The 26920-nt window shown below is 42.6% G+C and overlaps 1 protein-coding gene across 2 annotated transcripts; it reads right to left on the reverse strand.

The window, feature by feature from the left end:
• On the reverse strand, positions 1-26156 carry NPL (N-acetylneuraminate pyruvate lyase). 2 transcript variants are annotated; one of them, XM_039881296.1, is made up of 12 exons: positions 25768-26149; positions 22508-22593; positions 15186-15259; positions 13485-13572; positions 11722-11779; positions 10172-10247; positions 8519-8611; positions 7622-7770; positions 7450-7496; positions 5016-5100; positions 2081-2120; positions 1-296 (listed from the first exon to the last, which is right to left on the reverse strand). In XM_039881296.1, exons 2-12 carry the CDS (start codon positions 22573-22575, stop codon positions 142-144), a joined length of 933 nt encoding a protein of 310 aa, XP_039737230.1. In that variant the 5' UTR covers positions 22576-22593; positions 25768-26149; the 3' UTR covers positions 1-141. The 2 variants fall into 2 exon arrangements, with proteins under 2 accessions (XP_039737230.1, XP_039737232.1); XM_039881298.1 differs by lacking the exon at positions 5016-5100 and having other exon boundaries at positions 159-296; positions 25768-26156.
• Between the last annotated feature and the right edge of the window lie 764 nt (positions 26157-26920).

Here is a 26920-nt window from a genome sequence, read left to right on the forward strand (position 1 = left end):
TTTGCTAGGAAAGAGTTCAATTCAAGTTCATCTAAAAAGTCCTCGAGAGATAAGTGCACCATTCAAGGGGATTACATCTCAGTGTACACACCCTGATTTGATAGAGAGGCATTAGCTACAGACTTCCAAGTTTCCGTCCTTTTAATCGGTGCAAGAAAGGAAATCCAGGCTCTTCAGTTTAGCTTTTGCATTGTCAGTAAACTCCCTGGAGGCCTTCTGCAGTGGAAGCCGGGGTGGGCCCATTGGAATCCCAGACACCAGAGTCATGATGGCTTTAGTCTGCGACACTCCAAAACCTAGACAGGAAAAATAAATGAGGAGATGTGCCTGAGACTGTCCACTCTGCCACAAACATTCCAAAGAGGAGATTTTACAGTGACTACTATGATAGCGTCAGGTGGAATAAAAGATGGGAATGTTTCTAGTCAATAAAGTAGATGCAGAGACATAGAGAATCCCTCTTCCTGCTGGGAATGCTAGAAATTTTTAACAAATTGACAACCTGTAAAACGAAACACAGTAAGACTCAAAGTCAACTCAAAAGTAAGAGGGAGGGACCAAAGGTATCAGGAATAAAGAGGTGAGAGTGACGAAGAGGAGCTGAGGCCAAATGATCCATGAGGATAACTTGATTCAAGGATACACGGCTGTTGATCAAATGACTAGGACTTATATCATCTCTAGGACAGGATTTAGTTCAAGCTCTTCAAAGAAGTCCCTGAGAAATACACCATTTGAGGTACTTTATGACTCAGTGCTGTTGTTCTGGGACTGGTTTTATAAACCTGGGGCAGGAATGCTAGATGAAGCCTTGGGTCTGTACATAGCAAGGAAATGGACTCAAACTCCTTATGTAAAGCTGTAGCCAGCCTTCTACAAAAAGCCAGAGGGGGGGAAAAAAAACCTGGCCCACTAGCCTAGGGATACAGAGTCAAGGGATTTTGACTTCTGCCAGGGCTGTGGATGAAACAAGATAAGATGAAAGAAATCCCAAGCCTGTGCCATATGTGAATGACAGATCCATATTTCTATCATGCTCTTGGTATAGAAACCAGACAAAGAAATTAACCTAAATACTGAAACGATAGTGTCCTAGCAGAGGCAAGTGTAAAACCACTTGATAGGACACCTCACAACCTAGAGCATGATGGATTCCCCAGAGAACAACAATCATTAAAGATGAATTCAGAGTTAAAAATTACAAAGTACAGGAGGACAAAGAAGCTGCCTGAGAGCCAGCAAATGCAAAACCGACAAGTTTCACACCCTGAGGACAGATGATACAAAAATCTGAAAGACATTTCAGAGGTAAAAGAAGGAATAGAAGCCACAGGCTAAGGGAAGGGCTCAGGAAGAGTTGCGGGGAAAAGGCAGGATGGCTCTGCAAGGGAGGTGGGAAGTTTGCCAAGAATAAACCTAAAACTTTTTCTGGACTTGATCCAGGTTCTTAGGAAAGGCCAATCTTTTCCAGAAGTGGAGTGAATGTTGGCATTTGTCATGTGTCATAGGATAAGACTTAGGAGACTCTGGAGAAGCTTCTCTCTCACATTCACGATATTTCCCTGAAATTTTACATTGCCATATTATCCAGTCCTCCATCCGTTTCAGCCTACTGGTGTTTATAAACTCTTTTCAGGTTGTGAATACTCAAGGGAGAGCGATCAGTCATTCACAATTTAATATGATATATATTCAGACCGCCTTCCTCCAGGCACTTAGGCTGAACTCAGCCACACTGCGGTAGCTGAATTGTAATGAGCAGAGGCAAATAAAGGGAGGGAGTGCTGATGGTGTAGAAAGAAGGAATACGAAGTGTGTGAGTGTAGAGAGGGGAAGTGAATGAATTGCTAAAATGGAGGAGACTTGTAAAAGGGCGCCAAAGACCTTTCAGCTGGGTTACTTCACCATTTTACAGGGTTGGCCCCGAAGGTCGGCATTGGAAAAAGAACTACTTGCAACAGAGCATTAAAAGGTGTTCCTGTTGAACCGTCCAAGAAAGTGATCAAAATCCCTCATCGCTTTCTCTAAAAAATGTCCTTTTGTTTACATTCTCCAGTAGCAGACAAGGCGGAAAACGTACCTTGTTTGGTCACGAAATTGATAAATCTCTGAATGCAGAACTGGAAAGGAACAAATAAATCTATAGTTAGTATTACTGAACCGTGATAACAATTTAAAGAATTTAGAAGTCAAAGTACAGAAACCCCAAACTAAAAAGTCCACACGCCTTAGTTCCCTGAAAGTCTGTCAGAGTGGGGAGAAGCAGCCAAGTGAGGGCGGCTGAGACCACCCAGGGTAAAGTAGGGTCTTTTCGTACATGTGAGTTTCATAAAACGGACTCGTGCAAAAAAAGAAGTTCCAATGGTAGAATTGTATGATAGAGAGTTGAGACAGGGAAGGTACCCTTATCCACCCAGCTCACGTAGGCAAACCTATCAGCTAGTGCCATCATTTTCGAACCAGGATACGCTAACCTCTGGGGTTCTTTCTAAGATACCGAAGGGACACTTGGCCAAGGCTAAGATTTATGGGAATAAATCTCTAGATCCTCAACTTCCATAAGTGCTATTTTCTAAAAACTGATCATGATAAGGATTTACCCATAATGGAGGTACAGGCTGTCCTTTTATATTTCCCCTTTCGCAGTCTTCCTTTTCCTATTTTTGAAAAAATAAAGACATACTGCCTATATCGTCGCCTTGGGACGCCTCTGAGAACCAAATAAAGGAGCAAATCAAATAGTGGTATTGGCGGCAACAGAGTGACAGAGTGCTTCCTCTGAGGGATAACACGTCCTCTAAAAAAAATCATAGGATTTTCAATTTTTTTGCTTTCAACACTACTTTCAATGTTGCTATTCAGGTTGTTAGCTGAAAATGATTCAATGATCAAATGTTCTGATTTCCAGCATATGACTCAAAAAGAGTTGAGTGACAGTGTGGTAACAAAGTTTCTTCCAGTCTTACCTACTAATTTATATGAACAGGGTCTCACAGCACTTATTTCTCTAAAAACAAAAACCAGAAATAGTATTGATGCTGAACTTCAACTCATCCCAGCACAAGTAACAGTCGTCCATGAATTCATGACCTGATTTATAAAAAAAGACTCCCATCCATCTCATTTAGAGATGCATTTTCAGTAACATTTTACTTTGATGTTTTAATCAATTGTACACTAGTAATAAAAAAATTCAATGCAGAAAAAAAATTTTAATACCCAGAATTTTACAAACATACATGTATATGTTCTTTTTTCCCTCAAACAGAAACTATAGGACGTTACATTCACGAGTCTACACTTTGCTGCTTTTTTAACACTTAATATATCATGCAAGTCTTTCCGGATCTGTAATTATAAAACTATCTCATTCTTTTAAAAGGCTGTATATAATTCGATTGCATAACTCAAACATAATGTATTTAACCATTTCCTTATAGATGGATATTTGGGCTGTTTCCATGTTTTCCATCTATTATAAACGATGCTTAAGGAAGTTTTTGTACATGTGTCATTTCACTTATACAAATATAACGAATGGCATTTAAGTCTATGAGAATGATTAAGTTTAGCCCTAACTTCTTATTTGCCTGCTTCTTCACTCAACTGTAAATTCCTTTAGGGCAGAGACCAGCTTTATTGGCATCGGCTCAGCCCCTGCCATATGAATAAATGAGTAAATGAGACCCACTTGCATTTGCCTTCTGTAAGAAGAAACGAATGTAGTAAACTAAATTCTTTACTGATACTGTTTTGGGTGGGATGATTTCTTTGATGGGACTAAAGGGAAAAAACATAGATGGAAACTGGATCAGCCAAAAAAATCACTAAGGATCTCCATTATAGCTGTTTCGCAGTTTCCTCCAGCCTGTGATTTCCCTGACATTCGTCTCAGAACAGTTTGGAGTTTTCAGAAATAACTTTTTCAGGCCAACTATGGAAAAAGAAAACCATGAATGGCAAAGAGATGGAAGAGTCCACACAATTCAGACTTCTTATCTTAATTTAAGCCCAAGTCTTGTCGATGTTTAATTTATTTGGCACAGCTTCCTAAGTCTCCATCCTGTTCCTGCTCTCAGCTTCACCTGGACTGGGGCCGAACAAAGGTGGATATTAAATAAGTTATTTAAACTTTAAGTAGGAAGTCAATTTAGGCTGGCTCGATGCTCCGGACAGACCACCTGCTCTGGTCTGGTCTTGCTTATGCCTTTCATTCCCACTTATTTTCTTGACATACTCCTCTTGGTAACTTCCATTATCCTGAACTTCCCTTGCCTCTCAACCTCCAAAAGCCTTTCTCCTGTGCCTACCCTACTTCTTTCTTTACCTGAAGTACACACACTACCCAGCTGCTGAGACTGGTTCTGCCCAGTGGGACTTCGTGCCCTGGACAGCTAGGCCGTCTTCCACGTAACATTCACGGCAGCCGCCATTTCCCCCGGACTCTTCCCTAGAGCACATCGGCTCCTGCTGTTTCTCTGCTCCTGTTTCAAAGCCAGTGTCCCCTTTTGGGTCACCCACAAGGCTCCTGTTTTCTGTCTGTTGGATGTTTTCTGTTCTCGGGAGATTTCCAAGGTGAAGACGACTGAACTGCTCTGACTCTGGATTGAGTTTCCCCATTTTAGGTTACTAGCTTCTTAGCTTCTTCAGATACTCTGGTGACTCAGTTGTGACCTCCTCAAGGGGATGGCATGTGGTCATTTTCTCAGAAATCTATCACTATTATTTTACGGTCACAAAAATACTTTGAACATAGAATAAAAATAAGGTCGTTTCTCAGAGGAACAGAGAGGAGTCATTTCCTTAGGGGCCCTGTCCTGATTAGACATGGCGGGAGTGTGGATAATGGGGACAGGTTTGATTTTAAACAAGAAAAAGTAAGAAACAGAAGGAAAGTAAAGAAAGAGGCAGCTAGGTGATTTTAATGAGGGCAGGTATGGTAGGATGAGAGAGGCTAAGAATTCTCAAATGGAAAAGAAAAAAGGCTGAGATTTATGTGAAGGAAAAAAGTTAACCTGACAGTTCAGGGCTGAAGAGAAGTCCTTTCGTTCAAAGGCCTCCAACATCTGGTTCGTCTTTTTCCCCAGGTAGTTATAGGTACTGGAAAGAAAACGGCATATACTGCAGAATCAATAACCCGGTGGGAAGGGTCCAGATCTTCACACTCCTCTGTTGCTTAAGAGGCAAAAATACACCATATGCTCCAGACTTATTTTTAGGCCCAAATCTATTTAGAGGATCAGGTGTCTTCGGTTTTGAGTTTTCCAGCAATACTAGGCAGTGCCAAGGGGAGGCAGAGAATACCCAAGGGAATAAGGAAAATGAAGAAAAAGGATAAAATTAGAAAGAAGAGAAAAAGTAAAAGCCGGAAGTGTAGTTGGTAGGGAGCCACCGAGGCCAACACTTGCCCCAGGGCACACACAGGGGTGCAGTGCGAGGTGAGGACTGTGGGTAAAATGCAGTATCTGAGGCGAGACCTAAAAGCCTCAAGCCAAGGAAGTGGGGGAATGGAGCACTGTAGCACAAGGGCAATCCCAACAGATTTCCTAAATTCCTTGACAATTTATATATTGCCTAGAGACCAGTGTCTAGAAAATAATTTTAATAATGATAATGATAAAACGAGAGGCCATTTATTTCGTGCCTATTATATTCTAGGTGCTTGACATAAATCCCATCTCATCTTCTCAAAGCCCTGCAAAGTTGGCCTGGTTCCTCCTTCTCTGTGAAGAAACTATGGCTCGAAGAAGGGCCACAGAGTCATCACAAAGACCTTCCATCACTTCATGCTGCCATCTATTATGATTCAACAAAAATGAAGTGAGAATAAGTCATTTGATCTGAAAAAATGTTCTAGCAGACTTTAAAATAAAGCTCTAACTTTACCAATAAAGAAATATCTTAGACTAATTGCTGAATTCTTAGAGAAACCATAAAGATAGAGGGTTAAATAAATTCATGACAAGGATGTTTCCCCAGCTGCTAATGACTTCCTATATAGTAAGACAGTATCAGAAAACATATTTATCTTGATGTACCAAGAACAGAATGGTCTTCATATATGTAGACCCTGGAGTTAACGGCAAGGGATGCCAAGAACGTGAAGTTCATATTATACTCCGGTAATAAAGTAAGGAAAACAAAATATAATAGCTGAGAAAAGTCACTTGTAGGTGTGAAGCACCCGTAAGTTGCAACATGTACATAAACGAGTGAGGAGTTTCAGAATACCCAGGGGTCTTAGGTGTGTCCTCAGTTAGACAGAGAGAAATATGATTATAATTAAAAAGACACGAGGTCTAACCAAGTGTACTTTGCTTATAAATTATGTTGACAATTAAAATTTCTGGTATGGAGGCCAAAAAACAAGAGTCAAAAAAGTTAAAATTTCCTGGGGGGGAAAAAAGGTTCTATGGCTAGCAAATGCAGAAAGCCAGGTTTCCTCCATAGAAATGTCCCTCCAGCCCACCCAGGCTTGGTGAACAAGCCATTAAGGCTTTCCAACTGATGTCTAGATGCATTAAATTTAAAAAATATCATACACATACAAAAAGACTTTCCAACTGAAATCACTCTTTATCAAGAACATGCTCTCTAAGACATGTCATGACTGTTATTTTTCTTCCCCTGTACTTTTCCTACTGGGAAGAAATGCCCTTTCAGTTAGAGCAAGCATTTAAATCTGTATGCAGGCACATTCCCAATGAACTAGGTTAATGTGCAGTGGCCATGCTAATCGAATTGCCTGCTTTCCCTAAGCCTACTGATGAGTAGGCATCAGGCCACGTGATTCTACTTTCCTGGCTGCAGCGGATAGGACCTTAGGCGGACATCTGACTAGGCAGAACTACCTAGTGACATCCTGAGATTCCATGTTTGGGCAGCCATGATTGACCATGTGCATGCGGAAGCAGAGAAAGCCCGTCTGGAGAGAAGGAAGGAAGGGTGAAATAAAGAGTGGTACAGACAGATGCAGAGGTGAGCGTCTCCACAGGACCATAGATGGAGAACACGTCGCCTTGACTGTCGAGAGCTTTGTAGTTATATATTCTCATCTTCTCTTAGGCCTGGCTGCTCTTCTTCCTCTTGGGTTTTGGTTAATTTCTTAGTCTTTTGAAATAACCCCCTAGTTCATATAAGCTGGTTCAAATGGGATTCTATTATTTGTGATCAAATAATTCCTGACCGAAAAATTCTGTGCATGCTTTCAGCACCTGTGTCTCACCTCGAACTGCAATAGAAGCTTCTGATAACAATGACTGAGTTGCTAAGCCCTACGTAATTCTCTTTCACTGAAAGAATGTGGGGAAGAAAGACAACTTCTATCGCAAAGATGTACATGCAAGAAGTGTAACTATTTTGGTAATCATTGCCTCTTATGGGGGGGGTACTTTTTTAAAATAACCATTTATACATTTATAACTATTGGGAAAAATGAGTCCAACTTACCTGCCCACTGCTCCAGTTGCTCCCATCACCAGAGCACTCAACAGTTGCTAATCAGAAACAGACAAAGAATATTCACTTTTATGAACGAGAGAGAAAATGCTACTACATAAGCAGCTCCATAAATAGTTCTGGAGGGAAACTAACCTGTGGGATACACCGAGGAGTGACTTACCTCATCCACACCAAAAAGGAAAGCAAATTGGCGCTGGCGGTTCTGATCAACGCACTGACCAAAGTCTAAGAGATCCGTGTCACTAAATTTCAGCCCTTGGAAGGTAGGGATCTTCTCCTGAATCCCATCCAACAACTCCTCGGCACGAACTGCTCAAAACAGTAAATGCTTCGTTAATCTGCACATCTCCAGAAAATATCAAATAACATCTAATCGAGCCTGCACATCTGCACTGAGCTGCCAAGGGCTGTTCTCAGCTGGAACTGACTGCAGGTTGGACATAACCACTTGCCCTCGCCTTGTAGCTCCTATGTACTCATCAAATTATAGCCCCGAGCCTTCAGTTCCTTGAAGACTATGGATGGATATTTATAAAGAACTATTTCCATTTTTTTTCCTTTTAAGGAAGTTAGAAAGGAATGAGATTAAAAAAAAAAATCTCCTAAAATTTTTCACCTAATTGTAACAATTTTCCTGCTGGAGAAGTAATAACAAAAGAAAAGCTAGAAGAAAAGTGCGAAAAAGCCAGAGTATCTTTTTATGTGTCAGGCACTGAGAATACAGTAGGACACAAAGCAGACACAGTCCTTTTCCCAGTGGGGCTTACGGGCTGTGTCTTCCCATGTGAAGGAGGGGTGTGTGTGATGGACACAGGGTGTCTGCTAGAGTGCCTACGGGCCAACTCTTACACTCAACTTCCATTATAAGGTTGTGTCGATGATCGATAAATGCTGACTCCTTTAAGATAAGAGGTACTTATTTTGGCGCATCTGAAACCATCTAGTCGACGGTGTTATGCTTTTATGACATGGGGTGGGTGGGAAGGACTAGGGCTTCTTAGTGCAATAGGGTAAGACGTGGGGTGGGGGAAGAACTATGGAAAGAAGCAGTACTTACTCTTCACTCCTGTCAAGGCAGGAATGTGGTAGTAATAAAATGGCAGTGCTGGGGCAGCAGCAGCCACCTCCTTTAGGAAATTAACCAGGACATCTGAAAGAGCAGCAGGAAAAGTCATTATGCGAACACAGGTAAAATACTGGCTTTCCCTAGCGGATGAACTGTCTATTGAAATGCAGCCATCCTTTCCAGAAGCTGAACATTCTTGGTTGGCCATTCTTACCATCCCTGAGATTACTACTGCCATGTCTTTGCAACTCACTTCATTCATATTTTTCTTTCTGTAGAAAGGCCAAAATGATATGATCTCTTTCTTACCATACTAAAGTACTATTAAAAAACTGGTGTGAATCTTTCCACCTATTAAGAAGAGCTCATGTAATAGTCTTATAAAAACCAGATACCTATCAAGTAGGACTCTTGTTCTCTTACCACGGAGGGGTTAAGTGTGGTCGGTGAACAACAAGGAATTGCATTAGGATCAGAATAATAGAGTTGTAACTGAGAAAATCCTACAACAAAAAGATAATCAACATCTGGTCAAAGAGGGACAAGCAGAAGCACATTTCACAAGAATTCAATCCTTTTGGGGAGAAATCCAGATACATCAGAAGAGAGCTCACTCTAGTTTACTGAGGAATTGGGACTTTCTACATCATCCAGTGTGAACTCCAACTGCAATAACTCTGCAGTTGATAAATAAACCTAGCAGAATTGTTTGCCTTTTCCACGCCACTGGATAGTGGGAGAGACAGTCTTACGTTCTTCAGCTGAATACTGTGATGCTGTGTTCTCTCTGTGATAAATATTTCTGACAAAATTATTATGTTTAACTTGTTGTTTTTCCTTTGTCTTTTGAAAAAGTATCATGTAAAAATTTTTAAAGCCATGTGGAAAAAAATACTTTAATATGTTCAATTTAAATTTCTTAAGTAGCAGTATTTAAACCACTTATCATATTAACAACTGTTTTCTCTCTACGAATAATAGGTGATATTTCATGATAATTTCGACCCATTATATATTTAGTTACACATTTATTTAATCATGCATACAAATAACATCTTGTCTGTTTTTAATCCTTCTAAAATTTTATTTCCTTTTTTTGCCAATCAAAAGGATTAAAAGGACTCAATATACTTGGAAACCACAGTTTCCATAGAGAAAGCAGAGGAGAAAGCAATAACTTGATATTCTGGAAAACAATAGACGTTTCTGTGAAATTTCTTTTCAAATTCATCACTCACTTAACCTTGAATGGAACCTGTAGTCTCAAAATGCTCAGCACTTCTATTCCTCTTAAGAAAAATGGTCCCACGCTTTACCATGTGACTCTGACACTGCGCACAACTAATAGGACAAGGGGTGGACGCCTGACCCAAACAGGCACCTACAGGTTGACCTGGTTGTGGGGAGGCGGGGTTGGGAGATGATCTAATCAGATAACTTGGCAAAAGAGCTGAAATCCTTTCACGAAGTATTTTCTTTTATGGATCCAGGGAGGCCAAATATTCTGGACAGCTCTGTGCCACCGTAACTTCAGGCCTCCAGTCCTTAAAACTTTACTTTCATGAGTTAAATATAATCATTGTGAATGAAGGCAAAAAGAAGTGGATCATGTGAGGCGCTGCTCATTTAAAGGTCTCTACTTACCTTTGTTCCATGGCTTGAGAAAGAAAGGTGCAATGACAGCGATGCCATCCGCTCCTATTTCTGCTGCATGTTTGGCCTTTAAAAGAAGAAAGAAGACCAGTACGGATCTGGTCACAATTCTGATGTGTGTAGGTGCAGGGCTGCTCCACTCCAACGAGCAATTCTTTGACACTAGCTGGGTGTCCTACGATTCAACTCAACTCTAACACTACCTACTTGGACAGAGAGTCAGATTCCACAGATTTAAGGTTCAGTCTCCTTCCCCTGCCCCCACTTCAGATGCCAGTGGTAAGCCTAGGTTGTCACCTGTGCTTTTGACCCACTGGCTATAGATTAGGCAATTCCAACAACTCCTCCTTGGGTAGATAAATTTCGCTCAGGACTCAGAGAAACCTTTTACTTACTAGATTATCAGTTTATTGCAAAAGGATATAATTTAGAAACAGCAAGAAGAGAGCTTCCAGGTTGGTGAACAGGTGGAGATTCGGAGAGGGGAAAGCCATGGGGAAAGGGTCTGCAGCGTCCACACCCTCTCCTAACACAAGCACAACACCCTCTGCAAATCTCCACCTGTTCACCAACCCGGAAGCTCTCCGAACCCGGCCCTTTTGGATTTTTATGGAGGCATAATTTCATAGGCACGATTGACTAAATCATTGGCCATTGGTGACTAATTAACTCAAGCCTCCCCCTCCCCAGAGATTGGGTTGAGGGGATTGGGACTGACAGTTCCAATCCTTAAATCAAGTAAATCACTTGGTTGGTTCTCCCATCCTCAGGTGCTTTCCAAACTCACTCATTAACATAACAAGAGACACCTTTATTGTTCTCATCACAGGAAATTCCAAGGGTTTTAGAGGCTTTGTGCCGGAAACAGACCAAATATAGCAATCCCTCCTAACTCACTTGACTGGTTTATTTCACTTAATATAATGTCTTCGGTAAGGGTCATCCATATTGTAGCTATGACAGGAGGAATTTCCTTCCTTTTTAAGGCTGAACAATAAGCCACTGTATGTATGTACCACATCTGGTTGATCCTTTCATCCTTAGATGGGCTTTTGGGCTGATTCCTCCTCTCGGCTATTGTACGTAGTGCTGCTATGAACTTGGGGGCAGGCCGTCTTCTGGGTTTCAGTTCTCTCTCACTCTCTGGCAGCAATTCTCAATCTTTACCCCTCGTGTCTGAAATCCATCTTCCATCTCCTCTATGCCCAGCAGATGGCCTTGCTTTTTATTTCCTAGAGGAAACTGAGGTTGGTTCGAATTCTGCTCCTTACCTGCAAACTTAGCCACCTCTAAAGCCACCCTTACTTTGCTCAGAGGAAGAGGCGCTTCCATCTCCTATTCAAAGCTCTGCTATGGTGGCCATCACTTCGGGCTACTCTATGGCTCTGTGCCTGCTTCTAGATGATGAGCTCCCTGAGGTCCCACACCTTGTATTCTCCAGCACAGCATCCAATATGTAGCGAAAATGGTACTGATTTTAACTTCAGTATAAAAATGGAGGCCCCTCGAGTGATCTTTCCCAGATGGACCTACGTGCCTACCAGTTCTTGTGACTCCTTCAGGCTCAGTGCTCCTACATGGATTACCACCTGATCCAACCTGCAAAAGAGAAAACACTGTTGCATCACTTGAAGTTTATGGAAAGCAGTATCATCCTGGTTTGTGCTGGCTTTAGCAGCTACCTAATATCTCATTAATCTCAATCTCAAAAGACTTAAATTCTATAGTCTGCTGTTTAAATTAATCTAATTATGGGTTTTTGTTTTGTTTTGTTTTGTTTTTTAAAAAGAATGTCCAGGGAATAAAACTTAAAGTTCAACTAAGCAGTAAAATTTGAAACCAGTAACTGGTTAATCAACATTTGAGTACTTGTTTTGACCAGGCGTTGTAGATGTTGTACTGGATGTACATAAAGATAGGTGTAAAAATGAGGAATTTTTTTTGTTGTCATTAGAGGTAAAAAGTTTCCTCAAAGAGTACAACCAGGAACCAGCCATGTGAGAAATGAATTCATGGTAAAAAGCTTTTTCCTATCTCATAAGTCCTCAGAATTTGGCCATAAGTGAGGTTTTCTCCGAGACTCCAGTGTTCACCTTTGGAGGTGCTCCACATGGCCCCATGGGAAGAGGCCCCAGTTAGACTGGTCTTCTCAGGGTAGGATTAGTAAGACTTAGCTGTGAATCCAGGCGACCTAGCGGGCATTCTGAGGGACCCTGAATGACACAGATCTCATCCTCACAGGGAGGGACACACATTCCCCTTTAGGCCCAATCATTGAGTCTTCCATTGATCCTTGACTTGTTATATCTTAGGAAGATGGGACCTAGCTGGGAAGTAATACAATCAGGTTGGAATTTTTAAAGGATATTAGAAGACTTGTGACAGGACAAAAGAAGCCGACTGTCCTGTTTCGCTCTGACCAGCAGCTTTGTTACATGACCTCCTCATACCTTTCACTGCCCCATGGGGCGTACCCCCTAGTTTTGCTTCCACCTATGATACCGTCAATCATTCCCTCCTCTGATCCCTGTTTCTACTACTTATCAGAAGGATCTGAGCGTTAGTTTTCACGAGGCGACATCTCCATTGGACGGTAAGCAATGGGGGCAGACACCTGCTTTACATCTCCGGTACCAGCACAGCACGTACATAACACGACGACATAACAGACAACAAATAAAACGTGGTTACTTGAATATGCTTATTGAAATGATACCATCCAATTTGTTTTACCATGGCCTGAATGTTATAACAAAAACATCATCACACTGAAGTTGAGAGGACGCAGAAAGTTCAGTAAGACAGTAAGAGGAAGCACCACAAAGAGCATGCTGATCATACGCTCATAAAGAAGACCAGAGAGGAAGCACAGAGAAGACCTGGGAGGGAGCAGGGCTGCAGGAAGCATCGCGTATCCACCCCGAGAAGAGAAGGGGTATGAACTGATCATCAGAAGAGCCAGGAGCATAGCAGAATCAGTCACCAGCACCTTCCCCTCTTAGCCCCTCAGGCCAAGGACACATAACTGCGAGGACTGGCCTGGTAGGTAGATGAGCGGCAGTTCCCAGCAACTGCGAGGAAGGCGTGTCTTGCAGTCAGGCTGCCCTTCCACAGAGAAAGGAAGGGCACCTCTGCCACGGCTCCTTGCCAAAGTGCCCGGAGCCTCGCGTCCCTGCTCATTTTCCCACAGGCTGGCCTGAGCCTGACTTGTGCCCAGAGGGCATGGAGGCCGTCTCATCTGGGAAGAGCTGCACTGGGTACGGCTCTTGCAGGTGAGTGTTTTCATCCTGGTGGAGCCACTCACTTGTTCCTCCCTTTTGTCACCCACTCCTCTGCGACCTGGCGGCGCTCGGAGACGTTCAGAGACAGGCCTTCTCCCGTTGTGCCATTCACTGTTCCAAACAAAGATTCCGTCAGTGGGACCAACCAATACCTTTTGCCTGTCCTACGCCAACGCTTGGGGGCAGGGTCAGAAACCTCTGCTTAAGAGGAGGTGACAGGGAGAAACGTCAGAGGATGGGTTCAGGGAGGGCAAATGACATGTTTCCATTTTCACCTCAGACTCAGTCCTGTTTGCATCCTCACCTTGGGAGGTTAATTCTGACTTGTAATTACAAATCTGTCATCGTTATCAGGGGCAGAGAGCAAATAGTTGGAATAAAGACAGAGATAATTGCCCATGTTTTAAGCAAATCTCCAAACACACCACCCAGTTCGATATTGGGGCTTGAATGGCAGGAAAACCAACACCAGTACTGGGATGGTGAGGCAGTCATAGGTAGGAGTTATGGGTGAGGACAGTGGTGTACAGTACAGATCTAAAATGGCCTCTGCCATAGGTCGACATGGTAGCACTCTGAGACAATTTATTTTTTTAATGATAATTCATAAGAAAGTACCAGGATGTTAATATTTATTATATCAAGCACTCTTAGATATTCACTTCTTCTCACAACAGCCTCATGAAGTACAAATAATTCTCATTTACAGATGAAGATATGAGGTTCCGAATCACTAAATAATCGAAGTTTGAATCCAGATCTGTGTGATTCCCAAACTTTCCCTTCAACTACAGTCCTCTCTTAATGGATCGTAGGAAGGATGCAGATAGCACTAGGGGACATTACTGGGGCCTAATGCATATGGCAGCACTTTGGGGCTCCAAACACTGAGCTCCAGCTGGGGGGTGAAGAAGAGGGAGGGATGTGAGGCGGAGCAGGAAAGAGTGTTTTTATCACTCTTTTGGGGTCTCGAGACCCCAAGGTCTTCGAGGATGCTCCCTTTGAGGAGGAAGAATCTGTCTCCCCACTATGGCTTGGCACTGCAGGGGACACCGAGTGGTTCTGTAATCAGGTTTTGGTTGACATACGGCCTTTTCACAGAAGTTCTAATCTGCTCTGATTATGACCAAGGTGCCTCCAGTTCTGAAGGGGATCCTGTGTCCGCAGAATGACAACCAACCCGAGGCGCTGAGGTCCAGAACACACCACTGGGGGGAGCGCAACCGCAGGTCTCAGGCTTAAAACGTTCAGGGGCTGATTTTTTCATCTCCACCGTCTACGGATAAACGAGGCTAACTTCTAGGCCTGTGATGCCTCTGTGTGCTGCATTCATAGTCTTTCTTACATTTACAATATGAAAAGTCTGGGTGAAGACAGAATAAAGCCCATGCCTAAGAGAGAGGAGCCAGGGATGTGTTGTTACATTACCACTTCTTGGCTGAGTGAACTTGGGCAACCAAATAACATATCTGAACCACAGATTTTCTTCTTGAAATGGAGATACCAATAATACTTTTGCTGTTTTGAAGGCACACCACCAAATTAGATAATCTCTTGTGGTGCTTTTCAGATCTAAAATCGATGAATCTACAAATGCACAACTTTTACATAGCTTAGCCAGACTCAGTCAATGACACTGTGACTTCCTGGCTAGTAATCAGGTGAGAGCTACTTTCTAAGGACTGAGCTAGAGATATGTAGAGAAATCTTTAAAGATGACTTACCAAAAATATTCTTTACTCCCTGTTTTTCCACAAGATAATCCACATACTGACCAATTACTGATAAGTTGATTTCTCTAAAAGACAAAGGGAAAAAATGGGAAAATGCATATTTAGTCTCTTTTTAGAATATTATTCAACCAATCCTCAAGTCTACAAACTGCTATTAACAGTTTTTAAAATCCACCTTGTCAGTTTTTGAAATTCTTAGCCTGCTCTGAATAAAGCCCGGTTTTAGTTTTTCTCCTGAGTCTGGTTATTTCTCTACTTAGCCATGTGCGCCTCGCTTATGTGAACGAAACACTATTAGCTATCAACAAAAGATTTACGTTTAATATTTAAAAATCATCACAAGTAATATTTAAAAAGTAGTTACTTTTGTCCTTTTTGGAAAGAGTAATGGTTGGGGTCATGGTGAAATGAGAACTTCACATTTTCCACTTGGTGAGAAGCGAACGTTTCCTAGGCTTACAAAACAGGAAAATTCAATCTTAATAATTTAAGAATTTTAGCACTTAATATTTGTGATAACAAATGAAGGCTTAAACCCATATGTATTTGCTAGCTTTAAATCAAAGAGGATTAACAGCTGGAAAGGAACTTTGCTGTCAATTTGCCTCTCAAAGTGTGGTCCAAAGAATAGCAGAATCTGTTCTTTGGGGCGTCTATTAGAAACGCAGAGTCCCAGGCTCCACACAGTCCTACCCAGACAGAATCTGCACTGAAACAAGATCCCCATGTGATCTGCATGCACTTCGCAGTGTTGACCTTGTAAGGATCTGATGTTTAAAGCAATAAGAGCCCTTTTCTTTAAAAATCACATTATTTTTAAAATCTAGAAACCGACTCAAACACAAAGTGTATAAAGCCACCTGTTCTCTATCAAAATACAGGTGGGGAGGATGGCGGGGTGGAGGGAAAAAACACAAAGGGAAACTGTGGGACAAGTCTGTGTTAAATGCTGCAGAATCTATGGTTAGTTTGCCAAGAACACAAAGTACTACTAGCTGGCTGCCATTTTCATTTTTGTCAGTGTGGCCAGAGAATCCTAATTTAATTTTAACCTTATTAACATACTTTTCTCGTTTACTTATTGTATTCCTTAAAAAACAAAAAACAAAACAAAAAATCTGATGCATACAAAAAACAAAGACATCAAAGGGTATGTGTCAAAGGGAATGGACCAAACAGAGACAAAAACAAGGAATGTGCAGGCCATCACTGCCCTCCACATGCAAACGACGACCAGTCTGAGCCTGCCGCTTGAGAACAGCTGCGCTTTAATGTAGGTAGAAAGCCTCCAAAGGGAGCAGACTCCCTCTCAAATGGCTCAGCCCCAATATCATTACTGTATCTGGGTCCAATGAAATGCTCAATCGTTACTGCTGTTATCACTCCTCAGTGATGAAAACCGGAAATACCTCGCATCCTCAGCAAACTTCACGTCTCTGTTATTACGAACATCAATTATTTGTGCCCACCTTCCAGGCTGGAGCGAGAACTTCCTGAAGGCAGGGAGTGTGTCTTTTATATCTTACAATCCCTATTCTGCACCTGGCACAGCACCGACGCTCAACAAAGACTAAGGTTCTGGGAGCTGTGATGCCGGTACTTATGATGGTGATGAAATACCCATGATCTCTGCCTTAAAAACGGCTTATGCTCCCACTAGCACAATGCTTTTAAATTTCACTGTTACATTAACTGAGTGAAGGAGAAAGCGTATATAAATAACTAAAATATTGAGGAAAATGTGAAGGCTATGACTGAGTTAAAAATTAAGTGTCTAGGGGTTCAGAAGAGAGACTGATCATTCTAATTAGGGAAGATAGAGAAGGAGGTAGACCTGGAATAATAAATAGGGTGAAACTCTGTGATTCCCCTTCCTTCTCACATTTTTGAGAGCTGCTATTTGTCTGGCCTATTCTGGGGCCCTCCTCTTTCTAGGGAGTTGGCTGCACCCTAGGGCAGATCCAGGACAGTATGCGAAAGCCACGCTTCCTTCTCCTCCCTCAGTGAACTCTATGCTAGTTTATGGATTTCGCAAGTAGTGTTTCCATCGACACGTGCTCCCCCACCATCTCCCGACTCCTTTAGGCCTTGATGGACAACAGGCTATGACAATCTCACTCAGCTTAGGGTTGCTAATGGGTGGTAGTTATCTGTCCCCTCAAGAAAGCAGTTTGCTGCTGCTTATAAAATGCCCCTAACCTACAAAAATGACACTAATGGTAGAACTTCTAGGGCAGTAGCTCAGTCACCCAAAAATGTCCTCAGATTAAGAGTCTTTGGAACTACCAAATTCTCCTTAGAGAGGTCAGAGGTTTGAAAGGGATGTCCCCAAATGGGTTTCTGTTTACTTTCACGATGTTAAAATTCTTTTTCATGTTAAAAACAGACTATATTTGAAAAGCCAGAAGATCTAACAAGGCCAGCCCTACATCTCCACACAGTACCAACTGGCTGGGAAGCACAGTGGCTATGACCTATGGAGGCACTGAAGCCCCAGGTCACTTCAGGGATTGATCCCTGCCTGACTGCAGGTACAAATTCGCAGCCCTTGGTAGAGATTCTCAGTGGCCCCAGTCACAAGTGAGCCCAGTGAAATCACCTGAAGCTTTACCGTATTTGTGACAAAGGATCCCCAAACAGCAGGGCTAGGGTGGTAACAGGATGACAATTCTCTCTGGGGACTTTGCTCCTTTCCTTGTTTTCCCAGCTACTCTCCTTCCCTATGGGTTCATATTCATTGCTGCAGGCACTGTATCAATTAGCAGGAAGTCACTAGAGGGAACAGAAACAATGAGAAGTAATTATTCTTTTCACTGGCTAGCTGTTTGGGGCTTGGTACTCATAGAAGTGAGGGATGGCCAAGCCAGTTCACTTGTAAAGGCTGGACTGGCTTTCGATTGCATCTTCTCTTCCTCCATGAGCCCCAAGAACACCTGTAAGCACTGGCCACCTCAGGGGAGAGTGGCCCAGAACCAAATCCCATGCTTGCTGTCGTCATTCTCATACTTAACTCCAATTTAATGTCTTAATTTCAGTTCCCGTGGGTTCAGATTCTTTGCCTAAGGGCCACGATTATTTTTTAAATAAAAGTATTTAACTTTTTTCATATTACAGAAGCGATATAATTTATTTTTGAAAGTACATATAATAAAAAAAAAGGAGGAAAAAAACCCAGTCAGGATCTCCCTGGAGATAGTTACTCTTATTAGTTTGATATTTTTCTATTCTCAAATACACAACATAGTATTTTCTTAAATAAATATAGTTATATTATACATTATTGCAATATTTTTTCACTTAGCATTCCAAATTATTTCTCCACATCTTCAGATATTCTGTTCTTATACTGGCTACACAGCATTTCACTGTATGAACATAAGTTAGGTAATGGTCTATTCTTAGACATTTAGTTAACTTCCAAACTCTGTAAGAGGAGGGAACTTTTATCAAATTATTTTTACCACAAGTAGAGGCCCTGAGTGAGTGAACTGTGATACTACATTTATGTTACATCTCTTTTCTTAGGGTATAAGGAAAACAGAATTTTTCTGAAATACCTCTCCAGAGGAAAATCCCTATTGCTATTTATTTCCTCTCCTGGTACATGACACACAGACTTTCACTTTATTTGAGAATACAGAATCAACAGGACAGGCTCTTCTCATAACTGGCATGATCTGGCATGCATATCAGAAAATCTGGCTTCCCATTTTTTTTTTCTTTCATATATATCTTTCAGCATTCAAAATCTGATGGAAGTGATGTGTGTTTTTGGCAAAACAACTACGTAGCTACTTCAAAACTCCTTAAGCCATGAAGCGAGCAGGGGTTATAACTGCCCCGCCTTGCCAGAGGTGGAAAGCATTTTGTTCTGGGAATCCAGGTCACTTAGTCACCCAACCGTAGTCTTTTTATATATAATCCGACTCCAGTGGGCCAGGCCCTTTCTGACCAGAGCAATGGGTTTGTTTTTCCTAGAGAATGTGGTAGAGATTCCAACAGCAAAGTCAAGGGCATTCAAGGGAACAAACAATCTTTTCCTTGACATTTTGGCCAATGTGAAATGGACTTTCAGTTCTAATGACTGTGTCCTTGCACGAAGAAAAAAGTGACTTGTTGAAATGACTAAGGAAAGCAAAAGTCTTTTACTTTTGTGTAGAAAAGACAGGAGTTGGAATGAGTAGAGACTTTTCTTTCCAGCTACGTGGCTAGGGGCAAGCAGCTTAATCTTTAGGCTCTTGGTACCATCAACCACAAAAATAGAGATAACGGATTTGTCACAGGATCGTTGTGAAGATTAAATTGGAACACGTGCATTAAAATGCCCAGCATGATGACTGACACATAGTGTTTAGCCAATCGGTGTTGGCTTCCTTTCCTCCCTTTTCCTGACCACCAGCATTATCCTTCCCTGTAGTATACGCACTCGTGAAATAACAAAAATTTACCTTTCACTGTCCAAGAGGCTGAGGATACCAAGATAAATAAGATACATGCTCAGTCTTCATATATTGCCTGGTATTCAATAAGTAATCTGGTAAATAAGGTTAAGCCACACAGAGTGTGCTAGGAGAGACAGGCATGTAACAAACAGTTATTGTAAAAATTATTATAAATAATTAATTCTGATGTAATGTGGAAAAGTGTAAGCAGGGTGCTGTGAGATCACAGGGGAATAACTCTCTCTTTTTAGGAAAATGGGGAAGAATCACCGAAGGACGATTTTGACGGCTGAATAGAAGTGTTCAAGTGGCATAGAGAAAGGAGAGGATGGTGGTGGAAAAGGCAGAGGACACAGGATGTGGAAAGGCACAGAGGGAAGGAAGGGTATGAGGTATTTGGGGGGAACAGGACTGCAGCAGGAAAGGAGACTGCAAAGGACTTCCTGTGTCGCCCCAGGGAGTCTGGGCTTTAATCTTTGGACCGATCCATCTCAGACTCTAATATGCTAAAGAATTATCCAGAAACACTTAAAATGCAGGTTCTGATTCTCTGGTATGTAGTTGAACCTGAGATTCTGCATTTCTAAGAGCTCTTCTGTGATGCTGGAGCACATGGTCCACAGACCATACAAGGAATAGAAAGGCTTAGGTTTCAGATCCTTAAAGAGGAGAGTGGCGTGATTAGATCTGTTTACAAGGAAGCTCACTGGGCTAGTGTAAAGGATAAACTGGAGTTGTGGATATTTTATCCATTCTTGCTTAATGGGGATCACCCCAATATCCCTGATGACATAACACAAGAAGACTGAGGATGCTCAGAATTCAAATAGGCCTGAGATTAAACTCCTCTCTTTACAGAATATGAAAGGGAGCTTGTAAAAGGTAATGAGACTTCCCCAGGGTCTAACAGCCAGTTGGCAGCAAAGCTAGGGGTTAAGAACCCAGATAATCTACTTAATTAAGTTCTTTCTGCCAATTTCCCACTCGAGGACATCAACATAATTAGACAGTTGATTCGTTAAGGAGTATTCCTTAGAATTACAAAAAAAAAAAAAAAAAGGATGCAGGGAAATAGTTCTTGTTCAGCCATTCTGAATTATGGAGGCCATGGTATACAGTACAAGCCAGGTTAGAATTCCCACCATGGCAGGCTACCAGGCAGAATTTCTACGTGATAGATTCCATGGGACCCTTCTTTTTGTCTTGACTCTTGGAAACATGTCAGAAGTACAGATTCCCTTGTAGGTTAATGCCCGCCTGCTCCTGGTGGATGCGCCAAACCTGCTTTGCATCTGTAGGAATGTTTGGATGGAGCAGGCGGTGGGAGGAAAGGGCATTGACATAGTTTATGTGTCTGCTACCTGCTTGATACTTTTTGAATGTATTAATTTAATTCTTACAAGTCCCTTACCAAAAAAACGCATTATTATCTTGATTTTGGACCTTAGGAAAGTGAGGGTTCTAGAAAAGAATTGATGAAAAAAGAGGAAACAGTGAAATGGAGGCAGAAGGACCAGAGAGAGGTACTTGAGAAATAGAGAAGGATACAGCAGAGTCATGTTGGTCACCTCTGTCCCACGGGGCCTAGTGTCCCAAGAAAAGAGCAGAGTAGGGAGGAAGAACACAGTGACACTCTCAGTGGGTCCCCGATGAATGGACAAGACTCTCTTTCGAGAAGTCACTTCTAGGCTAAGAGGGGTCTGATTAAAAAGATGAAAATAGTATCAACCAGATGCCATGTTTTGAGTCTGCAAACAGGATCTTACTCCATAACAGGAAGTAAATTCTGCCTGCTCATGCAATCACATGTCCTCTGTTTTATCTGCGTAACAAGTGGCGGACACATTGAGAAAAAGCTGATTTTAGTCTTTCCTAGAACTTATGGAAAGGGAGAAGCAATAGAAAAAAAAAAAGGTCATTACTCACTGAGTAATCTAAATGCCATCTCAGCAAGAATTTTACTTAGATCTAGCAAAGATGTGCTTTTTCATGATTCTTAGAAACTGGAAGTCTTGACCTAAGTGCATACTGACCTTGTGCTAAGCATTGCTCCGTTGAAAATCTGTTAATGTTTATAACTCCATGATGTAGGTATGACCATCATATTTTATAAAGGAAGAAAGAAGCTTAAAAAAGCCAGGATTCTGACTGTTTTGGCAGATCGACTCCTCTAACAGGTCAAAAACATTTAGATCCAGGAGGTGGATGAATCCCCTTTTTCTAAGTAGCAATGTCCAGGCAAGAGCTCTATATCGTGCACAGACATGTATGGCACATGAGCATTATCTGACAGTCTAAGCAAATGGACTCCATTCTATTTCATCTGGAAGTCAGAATAATTGTTTGGGTAAGATTTCTCAGCAATCATCTGTTGTTACCTCCCACTCCTGCAGGCTCCCCAACATTTAACCAACGTGGAAATGAGGCTTTCAACATGCCTAAGGGGTTCCTCTTAAGCTACCTTCTCCATCTTCATCACATCTACGCACAGCCTGGGCTGGAACCACACAGATGTCTAGAGACAGGCCCTAGAGGGCCAGGCCAGTGCTGGATATCAAATCCTGCTGAAATGAAGTTCTCGTCCAACTCCACTGGCATTCTTTGGAAAAGCCAAGGCTGTGATAAAATCCAAGAACTTGCACTGCGGAACTACAGACCCTGGGAGAAAAGCGAGCTGCCTTTCTCTGCGCTGTCTGTGATAGGGAGACCTGTTCTCTGACTTGGGGTCAGAGACAGTGCAGAGGACGAATGACAGAAGCTGCCATTTGGCAACCATACTACAGAGGAGCAGAGTCTAAGGGACTATTACTTAGACACCTGTCCGCTATGGTGGAGCGAGAGCAGACACCGTTGACCCCAAACGATAGTTACCCATGCTCAGTCATCGGCGTGATGGTCGCAGCAACAAGACCTTGAAGTCTCTTCTTTGGGGAGGCCATTGAGCTGCTGTAAGAGGTATGGAAAACATACAACATAATTACTCTCTTCTTCAAGGAATGTCGATTAATGATAAACCTCCCGGGCAAGGTCCGTTCCCAGTTTAGAACTGGGAAAAATTCTTACGATCATGCAAACTCAGAGAGCAAGTGAGAAGAATGTAGAATTTCAGGGCCTAATTCTATAGAGGAGGAAACTATTTTTTAAAGACAAGAGAGCAATGTGCTGGGAAAATGCCATTGGAAAATCTCTCATTTTATCTATCTAGATGACGGAGGCAATCAGAAACTCAAAGAGCAGAGGCGGAAAACAACAGACCCAAGAAAGCACATGAACTTAACTCAGGGAACCCAAATATATAAGGAATTACTATTACTTAAATTGAGATATGGTCAGGAGAAAAGAGACATTCTTATCTTTTTCCATACTTTCCTGCTGTTAAGCAAGAATCTCACCTAAAACCAGCACTTACAATATTAAGGCTCTCATGTAATCTATGTAAGTATCTTTGGATTTACCTAACTATCCTTTTGGATTCTAATTTTGACCAGTTTTGTTCTGTTTTCCCAGCTCTATTTAAACCACATAAAGACAATCGCAATTATTCATTCGCCTCTCCCCACTAGACCAAGCTCCCCAGGAAAGGGAATATATTTTTTTCGCCTTTGCCTTCCCTGCACTGAGTGTTCCTTGAACGCCTGGTGTCCAATTAAAAACTGATGAATTTTTGGTTGATTGAATGAAGTGTTCAGATTGTAGCTGGATGTTAACTTCTACCGGTAGAGAGTCAGCCTGACCTCACTCATTTGGGGCAAAAGGATCCCTCGTCATCTGTCAGAGAGCATATCTGTCCAGTGTAAAAAAGCCAAGAAATTGTTCAAAACAGGCAATGAGGGGCAACACAGCATCCTGGTTAATAGCCTTGATTCCATGGCTTGACTGCCTGATTCAACTTCCAGCTCTGCCACTTACTAGTTATAGAAAATGTTATTACTTTTTGAACTGTAAGACATAAAAATTTGAAGCCACAAATGCAAAGTCTAACCATTGAAGAAATAATCAGATAGCATTTAATGACAATTATACAAAAGATGGTTGGCTTAGAGCAAATACAGTGATATCTCTAGGTAATCAACAAGAGGGGGTATATTACAGTTTTGAAGACACTGGCACATTTAAAAACCCATTGCAACTGTTATTTAACCTCTCTGTGCTTCGACTTTCCCTTCTGTAAATGGGGATAATAGTAATCACATTTCATAGGGTTGTCGAGAGAGTTAAGTGCATTAATTCTTGTAAAGTGGTTAACCACAGTGCCAGATGCACAGTTCGTACAAGTTCAGCCCCCTCCATAAGTCTTGTCTGACGGCTGTAGGACGTTAGTAAGTACTACTATTATTCCCTTATCAGCATCCTTTCCTGTCATCTCAGCTCTACTGGTACCTCCTCCTCAAACCTAACTACTGTTGTCTATTCAGGGACTAAGTCATTTCAATTCTGTTATCTTCCTTCCTGCAAATCTTCCCTCCCCCATTACTGCCCTCTCATAACTTACCCTTTGTTACCTCTTATCTATACCAATGGGCACAACTCAGGTCTCAGGGGCCCACGGGGGCTCAAGAAGGCTCAAGTGATAAGAGTCCCAAGAGTTGAGTTCAGCCCTAAAAGTCCTCTAAATCGAACAGTACTAGGCTGTTCACACAAGACTTCCATGTTCTTATACTTTTAGCTGCATTTATTTCATATTTAGGACAGTTTCGCTGATATTCTTAGGATGGTCCAGAAGCTCAGACTGGTAGTTATGTCTCTGACCGAAAGAAATCAAGTTAAGCGAATGAAGTATAGTTTGATTGGTTAAAATATTCAAGGGGAGAATGACATGGGAATTGGAGATCACCGTCCTAATCCCCATCCTCTTCTCCTCCTTCAAACTACCAGATTAATCTTCCGGTAGCATGAACATGTCCGACCTTGCCTTTTGTCCTGCTCAGGAAATGCCAATAACTGCCCCCCTGGCTTCCAAGAAATAAATCAAACTCCCTGGTCTGGGTCTCTGTACAGATCTCTAGCCTAGCCTCGCTGGTCCCAGTTGCTGCTACCTACCCTGTCCTATCTCCTACTTCAACCCCTTCAGACTAGCCAACTTTTAAAACTCACTTTACAAGCTAGGGAACATTCCCTGACCCTCCAAGATGAATATAATTGTGTACCCAAACACTTGCTTTTTATTAAGAGTTGTCTTCTCTTCTAGACTGTAAGCCATGTGGCAGGCACAGCTTAAAATTTTTTTACCTTTGTACAGAGCAAAACACGAAGTAAATGAGTAGTTTGCTGACTTTGTGAACTGTGAAACTCTTACAGGAAAACATGGGGTAAGAGGTCATGACAGCCTGTAAGTGAAGAATCATCAATATTTTGTAAGTTAAAGTTTTTAATAAATATGGGACTGTTATGCCTCGAAACTTTTTATAGCGTCTATCCAAAGCAAATGGTTAGACTGTTCTTCAGCCTAAGCCTTATTGTGAATTTAGGGTGTTATGACTGAAAACTGGGGAAAAGGTGTTACTCCTGAAATCGGACGCCTCTCTCCACAGACAAGAACACTCAGTGCAAAGAATTCGGGTTGATCTAGTTAATTCTCTGAAAAGGGCAAAGTTTAAAAAAAAAGAAAGAAAGAAAGAAAAGAGAAGAGAAAAGAAGAGAAAAGAAAAAAGAAAAGAAAAGAAAAAAAAGAAAAGAAAAAAAAGAAAAGAAAAACCGAAGTCTCTTGGAGGAGGAAGAGGATGCAGCTCTGGGCGAGGAGAATGACTTGACAAAGAAATACTTGGAGAAGAAGAAAGAGAGAAACTAAAATCAAAACAAAACAAAACAAAAACCCCACAGAAATACAACCAATTTTCCAGAAAATGAAGAGACCGTATCAGAATTCATCGCTAGAGTTCTCCGCTCGGTGGCTGATTCTGGTCTTTTTGAGAAAGGGATCCTCCGAGACCCGCTGCGCGGCGCCGAAGGAATCCAGGGGGCTGGGTCCCTCCGTCCCCGCCCGTCTCGACTCCTGCTCCGGCCCGGAGGGTGTCGCCTTCACACTTCCCTTGGCTCCGTTTCCCGCCCTCCGCCTTCCCCTGCTCCTCGGGCGGCCGCGGCTCCCCGACCCCCGCGTCCCGCCCGTCCACGCCGGCGCGCACCGCGCTCACCCAGACGCCTCCGGTGCAGCGTCGCCGCCCCGCTCCGCTCCGCTCCGCTCCGCCGCGGGGCCCCGCACCGCGCGCCCACCACGCCCGGGGACCCTGGGGACTGTAGTTCGGCGCCTCTTCCCGCGGCGAGCGCCGGGCGGCGCGGACACGCAGAGTCACGCGGAGTCGCGCGCCCTGCACCCCAAGACGTTCTGCACGCGGGGAGCTGGCGCTCCGCTGGCTGCGCCCCGACCGATGTGGGCTGAGGGAAGCCCCGCGCGCCGCCCCGCCCCCCGAGAGCTGCGAGCAGCTGCGCTTGCACGTGGGTGTCGCCTGTCCTCTCCTGTCCCTTCCTCTTCTGCGCTGCCCGGCCTCCCGCTTGCGGACGCCTCCTGGGCGTCCTGACTTTCCTTCTGTCCCGGGCCCTGCAGCAACAGGTGCTTCGCGGTTCTGGGCTTTGAACTTCCGGCGGCTGTCGGAGAAGGCGCTGCCCATCAGGCCGACGCCCCTGCCCCAGCCCCGCACACTCTCATGGTAAAAAGAGACCTGAGCCAGTGTTAAAAGTGGATTAGGTGCTAACGCAGAAGCTTTTCTGGCGTATTCTTGAGAACCATTGAAAGAGTTCTGAAAGGGAAAAATGTTTTTAACCCAAATATCTCCACTTGCAGGGATGTCAAGTTCATTTTCTAATATCATGGACTATGTTAATAAACCAGAAACACAGCCATAAACACGTCCTCAGCTGTTTGTTGCTGATGTGAATTAACTTCAGTTTTCCATAAAAGGTAATGGCTGATGCTTATTATTTCACCTAAAGAAAATAAGTTCTCCAAAGGGCTTACTAGTTTTCAAAGTGCTTTTAAATCCATTATAATCGTTCTTTCATTGCACATGGCCCTAGGAATTAATTGATTAATTCATACAACAATCTGATGTGGTGGGCACTATTTCTTTAATTCATATTTTACCGATGAGGAAGCATCATTCCAGAGCAGTTCAGACACAGGCGTTGAAAGAGCTTAAGTGATTTGCCAAAGGCCGTAGAGCCAGGCGTGGTTGAGTTGTGAGTATATTTCAGGTAGTTTGGAAGCTGATACCTTTAACTGCTACTCTATGGTATCCTGCAAAAAAGGAAGGAAGGAAGGAAGGAAGGAAGGAAGGAAGGAAGGAAGGA

This window comes from Pteropus medius, unplaced genomic scaffold (genome assembly GCF_902729225.1).
Source record: "Pteropus medius unplaced genomic scaffold, Ma_sr-lr_union100, whole genome shotgun sequence".
NCBI lineage: Eukaryota > Metazoa > Chordata > Mammalia > Chiroptera > Pteropodidae > Pteropus > Pteropus medius.